The sequence below is a fragment of the Myxocyprinus asiaticus genome, chromosome 28, assembly GCF_019703515.2.
Source record: "Myxocyprinus asiaticus isolate MX2 ecotype Aquarium Trade chromosome 28, UBuf_Myxa_2, whole genome shotgun sequence".
Classification (NCBI taxonomy): domain Eukaryota; kingdom Metazoa; phylum Chordata; class Actinopteri; order Cypriniformes; family Catostomidae; genus Myxocyprinus; species Myxocyprinus asiaticus.
The window spans coordinates 37821755-37840716 of NC_059371.1; the positions used below are offsets into that span (position 1 = coordinate 37821755).

General features: G+C 39.1%; 1 protein-coding gene across 2 annotated transcripts in view; it reads left to right on the forward strand.

The window, feature by feature from the left end:
• dlgap4a (discs, large (Drosophila) homolog-associated protein 4a) overlaps window positions 1-18962 on the forward strand; it is a 202292-nt gene that overhangs the window by 156344 nt on the left and 26986 nt on the right. Inside the window, exons 3-9 of one of the 2 annotated variants that reach the window (XM_051659514.1) lie at window positions 1305-1669; window positions 2616-2973; window positions 5403-5902; window positions 8071-8306; window positions 11128-11214; window positions 13637-13781; window positions 17154-17373. In XM_051659514.1, the coding sequence (XP_051515474.1) occupies window positions 1376-1669; window positions 2616-2973; window positions 5403-5902; window positions 8071-8306; window positions 11128-11214; window positions 13637-13781; window positions 17154-17373 (1840 nt within the window). In that variant the 5' untranslated portion in view covers window positions 1305-1375. Of the gene's footprint in view, window positions 1-1304; window positions 1670-2615; window positions 2974-5402; window positions 5903-8070; window positions 8307-11127; window positions 11215-13636; window positions 13782-16775; window positions 17374-18962 lie in introns of those variants that run through there. The other variant, XM_051659515.1, reaches the window with a different exon arrangement.

Sequence of the window (18962 nt, forward strand, 5' to 3'; positions counted from 1 at the left end):
AAAACAGCTATGTTTAGCATGCCAATAGAGCTCTTTGTTACCGACAGCGCAGATGCAGAAAAAGCTGAAGGTTTTGTCAATGGAGCTCTGCTGTGCTGTGATCGGTTGAGATATTTGAATGTCTCGGGCGATTCGACTACCGATGAGTGTGACTCTCACATATTCAGCACAATATGAATGAATCTCTCATGTCGACGGGAGAAGTGAAGATTGCAGAAGATGAGGGTATCTCATGGGTGTATGTATAATGTTGTGCTGCAAAACATTCTGCCTCTGAGTCTGATTTGAAAAAATTTGCATGCATAAAATGTGTAGTCTTTTGTAAAACAACCTCGACAAATGCTCTCTCTTTTTTGTGCTATTCACTGCATTCTCTCTACAAAGACATTTTGAAGTATTGACTTTGAAAACATTGATGTGCACTCAGAGCTTTGGCATTCTTAAGTCAATACATTCTTTTTAGCGTTGCATGGACAGACATTTGACTACTGGCAGTAAGTCTGGTCCACATTTAAAGCATTTTGTAGCCTAAAGTTGGCCGCTTAAAAAGGAAAGACCATCTGACAGCATGAGCTGGGGTGGGATTCTGGGGCTTAAGCCCTGGATGTTTTTCATGAAGCCCTGAATGTTTTTATCATCTTGTAGGTATGTTAAAAGTACCAGTACTTCAGGAATTTCAAAAGTACCAGTACTTCGAGAGATAAGCATTAGTGGGAACTTTTAGTTTTCGTTTCAGTAATATTTAAAGATTTACTTTATGTAAATGACACCTCACAGATGTAACATTTAAGCTTTTGTGATAAAGTATATTATATTCCTATATTTCATCAAAGGAAGGCCCCATCCACTAGGCAAAGCCCCAAATATCAACTGACCCTAGAACTGCCCCTGTCTGATGAACATGTAAAGTAGGGTTGCCAACTGTCCCGTACGAGACATCTATTGTCCTGTATGTAAGCGTCGAAAACCTTGAGGAGGGACAGTGAAAGCATTGGGTCGGATGACAGAGCATCCCATATAAAAGCAAAACACTTGAGGGACGCTGTGACACCACAAATTGCACTGCACTCTCTGCAAACAGTTGTATAGAAAAAAAATGCAGAAAATGTCTAAAGACTGTGTGATCTGAATTTCGGTCATCCAAAAGTAAGCTCTTACTGAGTAAGAGAGTTTTTTGTAGATATAGCTCAGAAAACAAAACGGAATGTACTGTTCTGCTCAGAAAACGAAGAAGTTGTGACTACCTGCTTAAAGACTTCACATTTATTGCCCTCTTACATGTATTTTCTCTCTGTGTCCTCTAGGGGGTGCCCTCCAGGGCTGTAGTGTCTCTACATCTGAAAGCATGTTCTAGTGTGGACACTGAACAGTAACCATGAAAGGCTTAGGGGCCAACCGTAGCCGACATCTCTCAGATACCTGCGACCCCACTGCAGGCCCCCAGGAGCCCTTGTGTCCCTTGGCCCCAGATCCCCAGGCCGCCTACCTCCTGAGCCCCACCATCAATCATTATGGCACTCTGGATCCTCATCTCCACCACTTCCCAGTTTCCACCACCACCTCCCTGCAGTCGGACTGTCTTCTGTCCCTAAACAACCAGCTGACGAACAGCAGCACCTTCCCCCGGCTCCACTACACCACCCAACAGGAGCAGAGCGAGTACATGCAGGTACTTTAATAACAATTGATTATGTCAGCATGACATTATTGATTAAATGTGCATGAAATTATTTATAAGTATAAATCGGGTTCCTGTAGTTCACGCCAAATGCATAAATGTAAATATCATTGTTTTTTTGGGGTTCTTTTTATAAATTATAAAAACAACTACCACAAGCATGTGCATGTACATGCCTGACAAAACTGAAAACTTTATTTAGCAACTTGTTAGCAGCATACGTTTGTAAAAAACATGTCGGCTTCAAAATTCACGTTTGGGGTATGACTGTGTGACATTTTTATTGTTGAGCAAAACATACACTCAAAACGCCACATACGTATGTTTTCAATTAAATATGTTTTAATTTGAAAATGCATTGGTTTTTGTTTGCCTTTCCTCCACTGAAAACTGAGACTTTCGAATACACTCTTGAGTACTGCATACTCTGGAACGCAATGATGTCAGGAAACAGATGATGGGAGATTTTAACCGAAAATGCATTAGTGTGTATTTGGCCTAATTTCAAGAGAATTTGCAACACTAGCAATAATGTGCATGCGGTAATGCGGTACATCATGGAAATTTCTATAGTCAGTACACATTTTTCTAGTTTTTCTGTCCTCTAAAATATATCTTCAGCAAGAAAATGCTCTTGTGTAGAGTAAAAATTGCTCGGAAGCCATAGTGATGTTTAATTTGTGAACGAATCGTTCTTTTGAGTCGGTTCTTTTCAATAAATTGGTCAAAATGGTTTACAGATCGGTGAATGATTCATTTCCATATTGGTTTGAATGAAATTTATTTATACGAATTTGTATCCAGTAGTCAAAAGTAACTGGAAAAGTCATGGAAATTCATTGGTCGAAAAGGATAGTGAACCCTGTGTTAAATAAACAGCAGTTCTACATGATTCTCGAGGGATTTTATATAAAAATGTGGCTTTATGTTCTTGTAGCAGGACTATGTGGCTCAGACAGGCAATCGTGCTGGCACCCTCACCTCCTCTATGTCCATGGGTCTTGGCCTGGGATTGAACGCCCCTGCCATGATCTCCAGTGGCACTGCCACCATCTCGTCTGCGGCCGCTGCAAAGATGAACCAGATTCCAGCCAACCTCCTCGACCAGCTGGAACGCCACCTGCCACTCCAGCGAGATGGCTTCAGCACGCTGCAGTTCCACCGGCGCAGTCGCGGCTCCAAGCAGCGTAGCGAGAGTCCGAGCCGCATCCGCAACTTGGTGCAGTCCGTACAGAAACTCTTCGCCAAGTCGCAGTCTTTGGAGGTGTCGGCGGTCAAAGGGAGCATTACTGCAGGTAGGGTTGCAAATTTTGTTAAATTCTTCTTTCATTATTAATTGGTCGCCCTCACGTGGCTCCAAACCTGTATGACATTGGCCACGTCCACAGTAATACGTTTTTGTTTGACAATGCATTCATTTCGCTGCATTTACACCTCTCATCCACACTAGAACAGCGTTTTCCACCACCAAATTACCATATTCTTTGGAAAATGATGACAAAAATGGGTTAGTGTGGATGTGGCCATTTTTTGTTTCGTGGAACATAAAAGAAGAATATTTTTAAATAAAGTCATAACTGCCATTATAAAAAAAAGGAAAATAGTGAGGGAACCCATGGCTCGAAAATGCTAATTCTCATCCGGGTTTTTGGACTACAACATGATCTCTATAGCCTCTATAAGGCCACATCCACACTAATACGTTTTCATTTGAAAATGCATAGATTTTGCTACGTTTACCTCTCATCCACTACCTTTCTTTCGAAAACTGAGAAATTGAAAAAGCTCTCTAATACCGTATACTTTGGAAAATAATGATGTTAGGAAACTGAAATAACATGATATTTTAAAACAAAATATTATTTTTTTATTTTTTATTTTAAAAATTAAAATAATTTTTCAAAATATTAAAAATATTAAAAATAATATTTATATTATTGCAAGTCTGGTCACTCAGTTGCCATATTCGTAACTAGTGGCTTGACTTGGATCCCCCTATTAACGCCTTCCGTTGGGGTGTTCTCTTTCGGGCAGCAGTCATTCAAGTTCACCTGTTCATTGGCTTCTTTGTATGTGTAGACGTAAGTTGTAATATTATGCTTTATATATGTTTATGTTGTGGATATAGCTGATTAACCTTGTGCAAGCACATGCGTGGACACTGTATTTTGGCTTCGCTATACGCAACGCCTAATTTAAATTAATTTAAACTGACTGAATACTGTTCACAGCACTCTACAGTGTAATTTAAGGGTTAAACTTCTAGCGCACAGAGTCACTTAACACAACAGCATGGCGTCAATGTCCATGAAGCGCTTCTATGGGCACAGAGCCAACAAAAGTGCCTCTGATAAGAAACCTCTTTATTTTTTTTCATTGAAACCTGTTTGAGTGTAAACAGTAGCATCTCTAGTTTCATTTGATATGCCACTTTTAAAAATTCATTCATTTTTTGCACGTTAGTGCACTGATAAACATGATGTCCACATACGTGGATTTTGGGACATTATTCCCTCAAAAGTTGAAAAAGCATGTTAGTTATTTTGAATAACTTTCAACATTAACACATCTGTGGGTCATTTTGCTTCATTTTAATATAACTTTTGTTATATTTAATTTTTTTATCACTGTATAATACAGTTCTATTCATTAATATGAGTAATTGCTTTCTTATATTAACTGTGCATTTTCACATTGATAATCAATGGGTTCATCCAAAAGCTGAAAAATGTTGCTTTCAGAGACTTTAAGGAGCACTTTTAACTGCTCTGAGACCAGTGCAGACAGACAGCACACTGGAGGTTAAGCTATTCACTAAATAGGGAGCAAGAGGGCAAGTGGACATCCTATAGCTTTCTATGCAGCAATGTGCATTCACTACTAAAATTGACCAAAAGTTCAGTTTCAGGCTGCAGATGATGTTGGGACCACTCAACTTGTTTAGCAGACATGGGATAATGATAAGCAGTACATAGATTCAGAATATAGAATGCTACATTTTATTTTAACATGGCCATTACTTAGAATAAGAATTATTTATTCAGGTTTACAGAAAATCAGCTGTAATTTCTGTTATGTCTCAAAAACATGAATAATTAACACTCCTGGAAACATAATAAGCAATTTGATGAAACAAATCTGACTTTCTATAGCTTGGTACTGCATTATTTAAAATGTTACAACTTAGTCCCACTGTCCACATATGTGGACATATATTTTTAGGAAAACTATTTGCTCTAGAAATGTTTTTGCTTGTTTATTAGGTGCTACTAGTTAAAAATCAAAAAGGGGAAAGCAGTCATGCTCAGGAGGTTAATGTCAAATATATAGGATGTGTTTGAATGAGGTAATTAATGCTCAAGTGGGGAAATCTCTGACATACTTGGACTGGATCATTTGAATACATTTTTCCTTTAATAGACACTTTTAAATTTCATTGTTAATATCTTGCAGTGTTATTTATTTATTTATTTATTTATGTTAATTCTCGTCATAATTTCAGTATGTTTTTTAATGAAAACTGTTTGATTATCATCATGATGCTTCTTTTTCGTCTTGACATGTTATTGTTGACAAATTCAAAAGACCCTTTGTCAGCAAACATTTTTGTCTGTAATTTCATTGACAAGATTAAAAAAACAATAAATATATTTAACTGAAAGCATTAGTCAAACAAATTGTTAATTTCGGTTAATCAGTTGACTATTTACATCTCTAATTGCAGGTCAAGGTGGCGACAGTGTGAAGACGGCCCGACGAAGCAAAAGCAAAGACCGAGCCAAGACGGAGGGCACCAAAAGGCGACCGCGGCCCAACCTCTCAGGATTCTGGAGCTCGGATGACGGCTTAGAGGACGAGCCAACAACTCAACCCGCTGCCGGTCCATTAGCAGTGGCTTATCGTAACCCATTGAGTATGATGACGTTGGGTAGAGCCGTTTCGGACAGTCAGGCGGCACCCAGATCACACCCACAGGGCTACAACACCATCGCAGCACACTCACTCAAATCGTCCATGAGCAGCGGTGATCTGAAGCCGCAGTCAGTGCTGGCACCCTCCGGTGGCCAAACAGGGGACAACACGCTGGTGAAGAGAGGCTCCTGGTCGACACTGACCCTCAATCAGGCCAGACAGGTGCTTCAGAAGGGATCTGCCACTGTGAACAGGACCCTACTCAAGTCCAAGTCCTGCCACGGTCAGGAGATGACCTTCAACTTTCTACAGGTAACACAAAAAAGAGAAAGAGGTCTTCTGAGCATTTTCCTCTGGTACAGCCTGTTAAATTAGCCAGCTTGTTTTCAGTCTTAGTGTTGTGAATTCCAGTGGGTGTTTCATGACATGACAGTGGAAGCAAATTCCAAACAAACACAACAAGAACAAAGAAATGTATAGTTAAAAAATCAGATTGTCATGACTAAAGGGGCCTCAAAGTTCAAGCAGTTTCAGCTTTGACCCCATTGCCACTAACCTTTCGAAGCATCGGCCAATGATTACCAGACAACATGACTGTGTCTAAGGGGGTCTAAGGGGGCATTGCCCACGTAGATTTTCCTTGTGCCCCCCTGAAATTTCTGACACCCCCCCGGACCAACACCGAAAAAATATCAAGGGGATGCTCAACCAAAGCAAAACTATCAAGAAGGAGCACCCCCAGTCTGACCAAGAGATAAAGAGTTGCCCACCCTAAACATCGAAACGCTAATTACATTCACCAAGAAGACCTAATCATAAACAAACTGATCTCACAGAGAAATCGGAAACAGTAGGTTCACTTTTCTTTAGCTAAATTGGTCTGGTTACTGAAATGCAATACACTGCCCCTAGTGGCCAAGCAGTAAGTGTAAGTGTATTTTCCAGCTGAAATGTCCACAGAGGAGCACCAAAAGCAAGTTGTGAGGCGAGTTGCTGTCACCTGTAAAAACTGTAATACAGTAAAGAGGAATGCTTATTTTATAAACTGTATCCCCCAAACCTAAACCTAACCATCAGTGGAGTAAAAATGTTATGTTAGAGGGGAAAATGCAACCTCCGTATCGTGCTCGTCACTGATTATGCGAACGCAGTTACTTTCTGGTTTCAGCACGGGATCTGAACCCGGGTCTCCCTAGCTGCTGACGTTATGTGCTTCTGGTCACACCACGGGGGAAGGTAAACATGCTGGAGCCAATGCAACAATGTCTGATTGGAGATGCCACTTGTCAGTGAGTTGGCATAAAGTGACCGATCCTGGGGTGCCGGAACTCTCAGAAACAACATGCTGGCATCCTGTGTGATCATGTTGACATAAATGAGTCCACTTATTACTTTCTGCAAGCAAAGCAATAGTCAGGTCTTTTTTTCTCTTCCAAATATATGTTTTCAAAGTTTACAAAGCACACCCTCTCCGCTTTCTTGCCTGGCAAACTCGTAAAATCGGCCTTCAGTGATGTACCTGGAACTCTTTTCATGTGGAGATCAAAGCATTGCTTGGCACTAGTGTAACCGGTCCTGCTCAACCCTCTCCAAGTGAAATTCGAAACGGCGTCAACCGGTATAGGAGGTGGGTGTGCTAACGAAGAGGCCAAAGGCTACAGCCTCTAGCGTCAGTCACTAGTGCGCCTCTTGAGGCCAGGGGTGTGAGGTTTACACATACCGCACAGCTATCACGTACCAGCTGGCTCCCGTTATACTCACCCCTCCAAACCTCACTCTCATTCATGTCACAGCACCACATTAACAGGTCCTGCTCCACCCACTCTTAGTGAGATTCGAACCGGCGTCAGCCTGCATGGGAGGCGGGCACGCTAACGAGGAGGCTAAAGGCTACAGCCTCTAGCGTCAGTCGCTAGTGTGCCTCTTGAGGACAGGGGAGTGAAGTTTACACATACCGCACAGCTATCACGTACCAGCAGGCTCCCGTTACACTAGCGTTGAGCAGAGCCTTGACGCCACGACACGAGTCACGTTGAAGCCACTTTAGTCAAATATAGCAGTATTAGAAGCCCAGAGAGCTCAGAAACAAACTCAAAATAGATACCACTGCTGCCGGAGGGGCCATTCACATCAAGACTTAAGATGTGTTTTTAACAATTAAAGTTCTTTTTAAATTGACATGGTATCCAAAAAACGTGACGCTCCTGCACAAGGTGCTAAAAAAGGCGAGACATGGTGCAACGGTCCATGTTTACAAAGGAAAATAATTGAAAAACAGAGCAGACAAATGTGAAAATGCTCTTAATATTACATTTAACGGTTAAAGTTATAAACTATGTTAAAAATAGTATAGTACCATACTACTCTTAGAAATTTTGTACACTCTGCACAGTATGCAAATATTCTGTATTCATGGAAAACAATCAGTGCCTTAGCAACCACATGCGGTATATGCTAACAACCACCTTAACAACTGGCAGGTGCCCACAGGCGAGTGGAGTGGGACACTGAGTAAGTCAGGGGCCACGGGTGAGATCCCGTGCAGGAGAATGCGCAGCGGCAGTTACGTTAAAGCCATGGGAGACACGGAGGACAGCGATGACTCAGACAGCCCACCCTCACCCAAACCCTCGCCCAAGACCGCCGCCAGACGACAGAGTTACCTGAAGGCCACACAGCACTCTCTGAGCGAACAGCAGCCACTCCTGCCACGCAAGTGAGTCAAACCACTCACAAACACTTATACACACATAAACCACAACATTCACACACTCTCTCATACATATGTGTATGATAACACACACAGACACATACATACACTTTCACAAACATATCTTAATGAGGACATGCCATAGACTTATAATAATAGCTAATTATAATGACTACAGACTAGCCCTACACCTAAAATATTATTTTTTTATTTCTTAGAACTATTTTTTTTTTATTGTATTTATTAATTATTTTTAACTTTTGAGGACGCCCTACCCTCCTGCGCAAACATGTAAACCACAACATACACACAAACAAACATACACACACTCACACATCTAAATGTAATTGCTGTTGCAGTAAAATGGATTATTTCATACCCATCACCATCACATACCAATTGATTATTTAGTCAGTCTGTGTCTCGTCCTTCCAATACAAGTAAAGCTCTATCAACAGCATTTGTGGCATAATACTGATTATCACAAAAATGTCTAACATACTAACATTTTCTGTGTAAAGTTTTAGCCAATTGTACAACTTCGTTGCCATGACGATGTAGTGTCAACAAAGCCTAAACCTTAAAATGACTGTAAAAACTACTATTTACACATCTTTACAGCTCAAATAATAAATTAGTTTTAACAGAAGAATTAATGTAAGTGTTTTTATAAAATTATAAACTTCACATTTCTGCCTTTAAACCCTCCAAAAATTGGCCCCATTCACTTCCATTGGAAGCGCCTCACTGTAACCTTGATTTTAGAAAGTGAGAAACGGTTTGAAATAAATGTTTGTGGTAATCAACATTATGCCACAAATACTGCTGATTAAGCTTAACTTGTAATGAATCCGGAATATTCCTTTAAATTAAAAGCCAACACCAAATAATGTTAACAGTAATATCCACGTCATCAGATAGAAACATGTGTTTATTGTGACCAGCAGATGGCAGTATGTTGACAGATTGTTTACCGCCCTTTACTGACTTGGAAACTACAAAGCTGATATAAAATTGCCCTGAACTCTTAAATATTCTGTAACGTACTTGGTACTCCATATCAGAGGCTCACAGTGTCAGACTACAGGATTTTTCTGAAAAGTTCAACTGTTTCATCATCATTCTCATCATTACTCCTGTGGTGTCCAACTTGCTGGCTACGTTCAAAAACTGACTGATACATTTTTAATTTTAATTTTTAATGTTTAACTGGTCTGTTAAATGTTTGTACTTGTTTCAGTGTTTTGAATCTCAATGGGTGTTTCATAAAGTTTCCCAACAGAGATAGTATCGTTCAAAGTAGTACATGAGATAAGATTTAGTATGTCCTAAATTCCAAAGGTGCCAGGGAAACACTTACTATCTTCCATGGAATACAAAAGGAAAAATGAAAATTCTGTCATCATATAGTCACTCTCATGTTGTTCCAAATGACTTTTCTACAGCCTCAGTCACCATTCACTTTCATTGCATCTTTTTGAATGGTGACTGAGACTAAAATTTGTCATCTGTAGTCTTGGGATCGTTGCCTTTTTCACGCATCGATAATCAGAAAATTTTCCCAATGATTATCAATCTGTATTCGCCTTTTTTAGACATAAATAGGGATATTCACTGTACAGTAGTCTTTGTTTCTTCATTCATATTTCTCAACACAACTTTGGTAAACTGTGCGGCAGAGTAACTTCGCACTCCAGACACGTGTCACGGAAGACATGGCGCATTCTAAAATTCTAAATAATTATTTTTTATGAAGGTACGCACACCGCCACCGCCTGTCGGTGTCTGTCGCCATGCCCAGCTATGACTCCGGAGGCTACTCAGAATTCTGAAGCGCACATGCAACTCGTATAATTTCCATTAAATTCAACACAAATCATTATTAAAGGCCATAGATTATTTACTCTAGTCATCACTGGATGATATATTCTGTATATGTTTCTTTCATATTCTCTACACAGTGTATTTTTAGTTACATGTACTGTATGTCTTTTTGTGGTTTGACTGCCTATTCAAGGCTACACACAGAGAAATTGCATAATAAACATCGCCATTTCTTATCGTTCAGATTGCGCAGTTACAACAGTTTCATACACTAACCTGCAAACTCATTAACACACTTTGTTCATTCTTGAAGAAGTACAAAACCTTCATAACTTTTATGTGTATGGTGACTAGATTCACAACTTTTGACTGCCATCTGTACTGCTATTAACATGTCCTTCAGTATTAAATACGGTTAATGTTATAGCACCCCCTTGTGGTCTCCCAAAGCTATTACGCCAAACTACATTAAACAAAAGGCCAATTGACACTGAAATGGAAAGCACATAAATTCGGCTTCTAGTTTTAATGGGCAGTGGTGGCTCAGCGGTTAAGGCTCTGGGTTACTGATCAGAAGGTCAGGGGGTTCAAGCCCCAGTACTGCCAAGATGCCACTGTTGGGCCCTTGAGCAAGGCCCTTGACCCTATCTGCTCTAGGGGTGCTGTATCATGGCTGACCCTGCACTCTGACCCCAGCTTGGCTGGGATATGTGAAAAAAAGAATTTCACTGTATATGTGCAAATGTATAATGTGTGAAAAATAAATATAAAAAAAAAAAAACAAGTAATGTTGGCTAATGTTAAGATATCGATGCCTCAAAAACGTATTGAGAAAATAACATGCTGATCAATAATCGATGTATTGATATTTTATGACATTCCTAGTCATCTGTCACGAAACTTCCTTTCGAATGAAACAAGGGAGAGAACATGATGACAGAATTGTCATTTTTGTCGCCCATGTAACGCCCCACCCTTTCCGTACACCCGCTGTCTATAGTAGACAGAGCCCCTGTCCGTTCATGAGGAAGCAGTTTGGTGTGGTCTGGTCTCCTCTGCACAACGCCAGCTCAGTGCCACACCTGTACAGGTTAGTGTTTTAGCCCCGCCTCCACCTGAACGCCTGACCCCCGCCCACAACGGTCATGTTCCCTAGTTTAACATCCCTCACTGCTCACTGACTGAAATTGTGACTGACTTAAATCATTTACTTCCCTTACAAAAATCAAGAGTTCATGGCAAATTTGCCGCAAATTCGCCACCGATCATTTTCACATGCAGATGAGCTTTGCTGCAAACTTGCGGCAAAATGTCCTTTGTTGCCAAAGGTTTGCTGCAGGAGCACCACTACAGGTGAAGAGCTGCAAACTTCTGGCAAACATTTGCGGTGAATCACAAACTCATTTGCATGTGAAAATAATGAGTGGGAAATTTTCAGAACTCTAGATTTTTTGTAAGGGGTAGTGTTCAGATTTAATCCAGGCAATTCCAGTTAACACCTCGAATGAAGTTTAAACAAATGCAAAGAGAGATTGCAACCCCAGGATTTAAAACGGAGCCCTATTTAACCTCTGATGCATGAGTTGTGAAATCACAAAAAAAAAATATACAAATGTATATGTGTTTCTACAACTTGGACATGTCTACTAGTACTAACAATGTCCAAAGAGTGTCTTTTTTTTATTTTATTTTTTTATGTTTAATTCCCTCCACATTGCCATTTCCAGTTCATCTCAAATTCTGTATAGTGTTTAATAGAATTCTGTGGTGGAAATGGTGGTGACACCTTTGTCTTCCTTAGGCTAATTTCATAGCTATTTGAAATTTAATGTATTTTACATACTCACAATTAAATGATATTTTCACACTTTTTTGCATAATTTGGCAAAATTACAGCTTGATTGCAAATGCACCTAATATAAATATTCTGCTCACAAGTGATATTTACATTGAATTTTCTTCAAACATCTCTCTTCAACTCATATTTTATCTTAAGCATGCTCTTCACTGACACTTGGTTAACAAGTACACTAACTTTTGTAAAATCTTTATTATGGGTAAAATTGTTTGTTGTGGTGGAAATGATGACACAACTGTGGGACAGTCGTAATTTTTGAAACATTTATAGAAATAATTTTCACACAATAATGATTGAAATGGTTTACGTTTATTTCACTCTTTGTTTAGATTATCATAGTTATCATATCATAACATGTAATCATTTTTATTTTTATAATGGATTTTCATAGGTTAATATTATAAGTCTGGGTCTGGAATGGATCAAGGCTAAAACAGTCAAATCTATACATAAAAGGCTTTTTAGAAGTACAAAAATAAATGTTAAAAGCCTGGTAAAACATTTTTAAGACAGGTTTTTATGTGACCTTAAAATAAAAAATAAATCAATAAAAAAGTTGAAATAGGTTTGCTTTAATAAAAATCATCACCTGGGACATAAAGTTTCATGAAGTTGAAGAAACACCCATTTATTTAGCTTCAGAACAAGAATATAATCATTTACAATCTTTTTTATTTTTCAAAATCACATATTTTGAGAGGTTCCATTACAATATATTATAATTGTTAATATTCCAGATTTACTTGCTGCATCAGAGCATGGTGTCAGCCATGTTGTACTTATGTTGTCATAAATCAAAACACAATGACATATAAAGAGGTCAGTCATATAAAACTATTAGAAAGCATCAAAAGTCATATTCCATGGTGGTTTTAATGTGATATCACACCCTAAATGTTAAAAGATTGCGTTTAGATATCCTTTCATTGTTGTGTACACCATGCATCATAGGATTAACCCATGACTGTTACCTCAGATATACTATCACCAATAAATTCATATTATCCAGGGAAAGCACCTTCCCATGAACCCTAAACTTCCCCACAAAGCACCCTGATGCATGATTGCCACCTCCACTCAGAATCCACAACACAGAACAGAGGAATTACTATGAGGAACTTCAATTAAACCAAACTTAAAGGGGTAGTTCACCCAAAAATGAAAATTCTGTCATGTTGTTCTAATCTTGTGTGAATTTTTTTCTTCCGTGGAACACAACATGAGATGTTAGGCAGAATGACAGTCTCAGTTACCATTCACTTTCATTGCATCTTGTGCAATGAAAGTGAATGGTGACTGAAGCTAACATGCTGACTAACATCTCCTGTTCTGTTCCACAGAAGCCACATTGGTTTGAAACAAAAAGAGGGTGAGTAAATGGAGACAGAATTTAAATTTTTGGGTAAACGATCCCTTAAAATTTAACTTTGAAGGTCTGCATGTTGTCAGAAAACTGTTCCTCTGTGATTTAACATTTTCAAGTCTCACGCTCTCTGTCACCTTTGCTCGCTCACCTCGTCTCAGTGACTACTAAAAGTATAGAAGAATGTTATCCGCAGTGCATCAAAAGAAGGATGTATTTTGTTCCTCTGGAATTGTGATCAGCCTCTTCCTTCACTCATTCTCTAATGTTTCTTCTTTGTTTCTCGTTCAGCTGTATGCCATCTCTGTGTGAGGTCTCCACCAATCACAGTCTGGATAACCTGGACTGTTTGATGGCACCGAGTGAGGCGGTCCTGCGGGATGCGGGATTCGTTCAGGGTTGCGCTTCACTGGGACGAGGGACTACCATGAGCCAGGTCAGATGATTTCATTTATTTCAAGTTATATTAAAGGGATAGTTCAGAAAAATTTAAATTCTGTCGTTGTTTACTCACCCTCATGTTGTTACAAAACCATTTTATTTTCTTCTTGTCCGTCGTACAAACAAGGAGATTTTACGCAGAATTACAAACTCAGTCACCATTCACTTCCATAGTATGGAAACAGCAACCACTCAGCAAAGCCCTTACAACCAGCCATCACACCCTAGCAACTGAATACAACCTTGCATCCACCCAGAAAACTCTAGCAACAACCTAGCATCCATCAATAAAACCCTAGCAACCACTTAACAAAGCCCTAGCAACCACTTAGCATCCTCCCAGAATACCCTAGCAACTACGTAGCAAAGCCCTAGCAACTACACAACACACCCTAAACCCACCTAGCATCCATTAGGTACACCCTAGTTACCACTTTACAAAGCCCTAGCAACTACCCAACACACCCTGACAACACCTTGCATCCACCCAGAACACTCTAGCAACTGCATAGCAAAGCCCTAGCAACCAGCCATCATTACACATTATCAACCAGCCAACACACCCTAACAATCACTTAGCATCCACCCAGAACACCCTAGCAACCACTTAACAAAGCCCAAGCAACTACACAACACACCCAGAACACCCTAGCAACCACTTAACAAAGCCCTAGAAATCACCCAACACACCCTGAAAACTATCTAGCATCCACCCAGAACACTATAGCAACCGCCTAGCATTCATCAATAAACCCTAGCAACCACTTAACAAAGCCCTAGCAATCATCCAACATACCTTAACAACCAATTAGCATCCTCCCAGAATACCCTAGCAACCACTTAGCAAAGCCCTAGCAACCACACATCACACCCATCCACCCAGAGCACTGTAGCAACCACTTAACAAAGCCTTAGCAACCACCCAAAACACCCTAAACCCACCTAGCATCCATCAATAACACACTAGTTACCACTTTACAAAGCCCTAGCAACCAGCCATCACACCCTAGCAACCACCCAGCACACACTGACAACTACTTGCATCCATCCAGAACACTCTAGCAACTGCATAGCAAAGCCCTAGCAACTAGCCATCATTACACATTATCAACCAGCCAACAAACTTTAACAACTAAGCATCCACCCAGAACACCCTAGCAACCACTTAAAAAAAACCCTAGAACCCACCCAACACACCTTAATAACACCTAGCATCCACCCAGAACACCCTAGCAACCACTTGGCAAAGCCCTAGCAACCACCCAACACACCCATCCACCCACTCAGAACACCCTAGCAACCACTTGGAAAAAGCCTAGCAACCACCCAACACTCAATAAATCTCACATTTTCTTTAGAATCTATTTTCTTCAGAAAATGCAAAATCTTGTTCTGTTTACTTTTCTAAATCGTTCCGTTCTACTCCCGACATCAGCCAGTAAACACTGAAATATGTCAGAGATGTTTTGCTGTTTACTGTACGCGACCTCTGGAACAGAATGTTCCAGATTAAGAATGTTGTATGACATCCTTAAGCCAGTTTAAGGAGACATGAAGGTTGGAAAATCACTTTGAGAGCATTTTAACGCAAGGAGATACTTGAATGGAGATACTTGTTTCAAACTGTCCCCAAAGTCTCTTTTCTCTCACACTTTACCGAAGAAGACATTGAGACTTGTGAAGCAAATCAAAGGTCTACAGTGGGAAGAGAATTTTTTTTTTTTTTAAGGGTATTTTTAATTTGACCCAAAGGGATAACATGCTATGAAGACTGAAGGATGGATGTTTTTTTAAGTGCTGTTTCTAAGATTGGACAGACGTTTTTGCAGGGAAAATGGTTGAATCAAAGGGGAAAGTGAAGATAAAGGAGCACGCAAGCTAGTTCGTGGCATTTATAACAGAGCTCACGTAGTTTTGTTTTGGGAATTGGCTTGGAATGTTTACTTCAATGGGTCCGTTTAAAATCAGACTTTTTAATTACTGCGTGGAGTTTCTGTCTTTCTGAGTGGATCTTTTTTTTTTTTGCCTTTAATTACTGGGTTTGTCCTTGACAAACACGCATACATTTATACCCACAATCCTGTTCTTTTGCATCCCTTCTTTTGAAACTTTCTCTTTGCTTTTCACCATCTAAAGGGTTCAATCAGGCTTGAAAACAACCAGCTGCTGTTCCAGTCCCTGCAGACATAAAGAGAGTTTGAACTCTGATTGCGTTGTCTGCAGGTTTGTTTCGTCATATGAATCACAGCGGAGTTCATTCACTCTTGGAGGCTTTTTTTCTTGCATTCTGCCTTTCGGTTTTGGAGCAGAGAAGCGAAAAAAGGATATTTTAGGATTAAAAATGTGGCACATCGGCAGTGCAAGAGACAGTGAACTAAATAAGAGCTCTGAAAAAGGAATCCCTTTGTAAATTATTTGCTTAAATTACCCTATTTCAGTGATGCAAGAAAGGATTTTTGTTATTTCTTATACACAAACACACATCGTAGTCCAAAAAGTTTGAGACAACTAGTGAAAATAGCCGTTTTCTAATGTAAATACAATTTTTATTACAACTTTTCTTTACAAATGATATTATCAGCAATTTGAGTGAAAAGTTAAAAAATTTTGTTCAATAAGCTTTTACTAAACTTTTCTAAAACTTAATTTCAAGTCTTGAAGTTTGTTAGAAATAATTTTACATTTAGCAACAATACACAGAAATGAAATAAAAAAATATTTTTCCCTTTAATTCAATTTTTCATTACAAATTCTATTATCAGCATAAAAATTTTTTGATTGAAAAGTTTAATTGAAAAACTTAATTTCAAGTCTTAAATTTTATTTTTAATCCCAGATTTTTGGACCCCACTGAGTGTGTATATATATATATATATATATATATATAAATTACTCGCATTTTTAGATTTTTATTTTTTATTTTTTATGTTTTATTTATTTATTTATTTTTTTAAACCTACACCTGAACCACAGAAAAGGACCAATACAATCGTGACAAGAATACATTTTTGGATTTTCTCCCCAAAAACTTAAATTTAGCAATTTAACAACTTAAATTTGATCAGTATTTGTGTTATCTGGGAATTGAACCCTTGTCCCTGTCATTGAAAAATCCATGTTGAGCTACAGAAACATTTGCACAGACTATGTGAAAATTACTTGAAAGATTTATTAAAATATGGAAGACATAAATTACACTCCATATTGTTGGAGCTAAGGTCACCTTCTCTTCCATACAACAATGCCCCAATCCACCCTAAAACAGCAGCCTCATCTCACCCCATGTGAGGCGCGGGTGTGGGCAGGCAGCGGTCGGTTACCCCGCCGACCTCGCATGGGTCGATTCAACCTGCACGTGTCCTTTCAGGTGGAGCAGGGTTACCTGAGCGGCACGGCTTACAGGCAGGTGGACTCTCAGGCGGTGAAGGCTTTAGATCTGCCCATGCCCACCTGCTTCAGGTCTCGAAGCCACAGTTACCTGCGGGCGATTCAGGCCGGCTGCTCTCAAGACGACGATACGGGCTCTGTGGACTCAGATGAAACCCCGCCCACAACTACATCCATCAGTAGCTATATCCACAACACCGGTGAGTACATTCTTGGGATCTGCTTCAGAACAGAAAAAAAGACTCCTGATCTATTGTATATTGATCCATTTCCACATTTCTGTATGTAAATATAAACCATTTAGCATTTAAAGGAATACTTCACCCAAAAATGAAAATTCTCTCATCATTTGCTCACCCTCATGCCATCCCAAATGTGTATGACTTTCTTACTTCAGCAGAACACAAAGATTTTTAGAAGTATATCTCAGCTCTTTTGGTCCATACAATGCAAGTGAGTGGTGGCCAAAATTGTGATGCTTCAAAATGCACATAAAAGGAGCATAAAAGTAATCCATAAAACTCCAGTGGTTAAATCCATATCTTCAGAAGCGATATGATAGATGTGGGTGAGAAACAGATCAATGTTATGTCCTTTTTTACCGTAAATCTCCACTTTCACTTTTACTTCCACATTCTTCTTTTGTTTTTGTCGATTCGTCTTCTTCGTGCATATCACCCCCTACTGGGCAGGGAGGAGAATTTATAGTAAAAAAGGACTTAAATATTGATCTGTTTCTATATTATTTGCATTATGACATTATTTTCATGACAATTAAACACATTTGATCCACCCTTTATATTCCGTCTAACGCAAACATAAGTGTATCACTAGTTTTATTCACACCCAAAACTTTAAATGTATGAAGGGCCAAATAACTCAAAATTAAATCATTAAATAACTATATAAAATAATAATTAAATACATAATAAAATTAATTAAATATATATAAATGTCCCTTGTATTTCATTTTAGCACTAGTTTGCATCCATTTTCATTCAAGCCTTATCTTTGGGTTGATTTTTTTCATTTAAGCTCAAGCTTTATTTATTTAATGATTTAACTTTAAAGTAATTTGGCCTTCAAAATTTGGCCTTAACACTGTAAGAAGAAAAACTGCCCTTTTGGTTCAAGATGCAATCTGCTCAACATCAATGATCTGTCATTCTTTTATCAAGTTCATTCAGGACTTTGTAGTTCTGTGGTTTATGACTATAGGCCTGGTTTACCTTATTTAGATGTAGTACATAAAAAAAAATGCATTATATAAATAGTGATCGGCGTATTGATATAATATGATCATTGACCAGTGGAAAGTAATGGTACCGCACAGTACGATAGCAGACAAATAAAGCTTTGACCTGGTTGTCGGGTGACATAGTGATACCAGTGAGTTTGCATAGAAGCAAATGCTTTAATAAACAGGACAGTCTATCGCAGGCAATATAATATGACAACATGATAAGAAGAGGTCTTGGGTACTTTGTTATCATGATGTCATTATATTGCCTTCGATGGTGATGTCAGTACCATCAAAAGTGCCCCTGTTTTTCTCCCGCTGTAAGAAAGACCTCTGTGTGAAGTCTGATGTCTTATCTTTTGAGGTTGGCATGTGGACAAGTCCAGACAAGTGATCTGGAATCAGAGTGTGAGAGGTAAAAACAGCCCATAGTTCATGACTACAGTCTTGTGGTCCCTTTAAAGGAATCTGTCATTATTCATGCACCCTCATATCATTGCAAACCCTTATAATGTTTGGAACACAAAAGGAGAATTTTGAAGAGTCTTC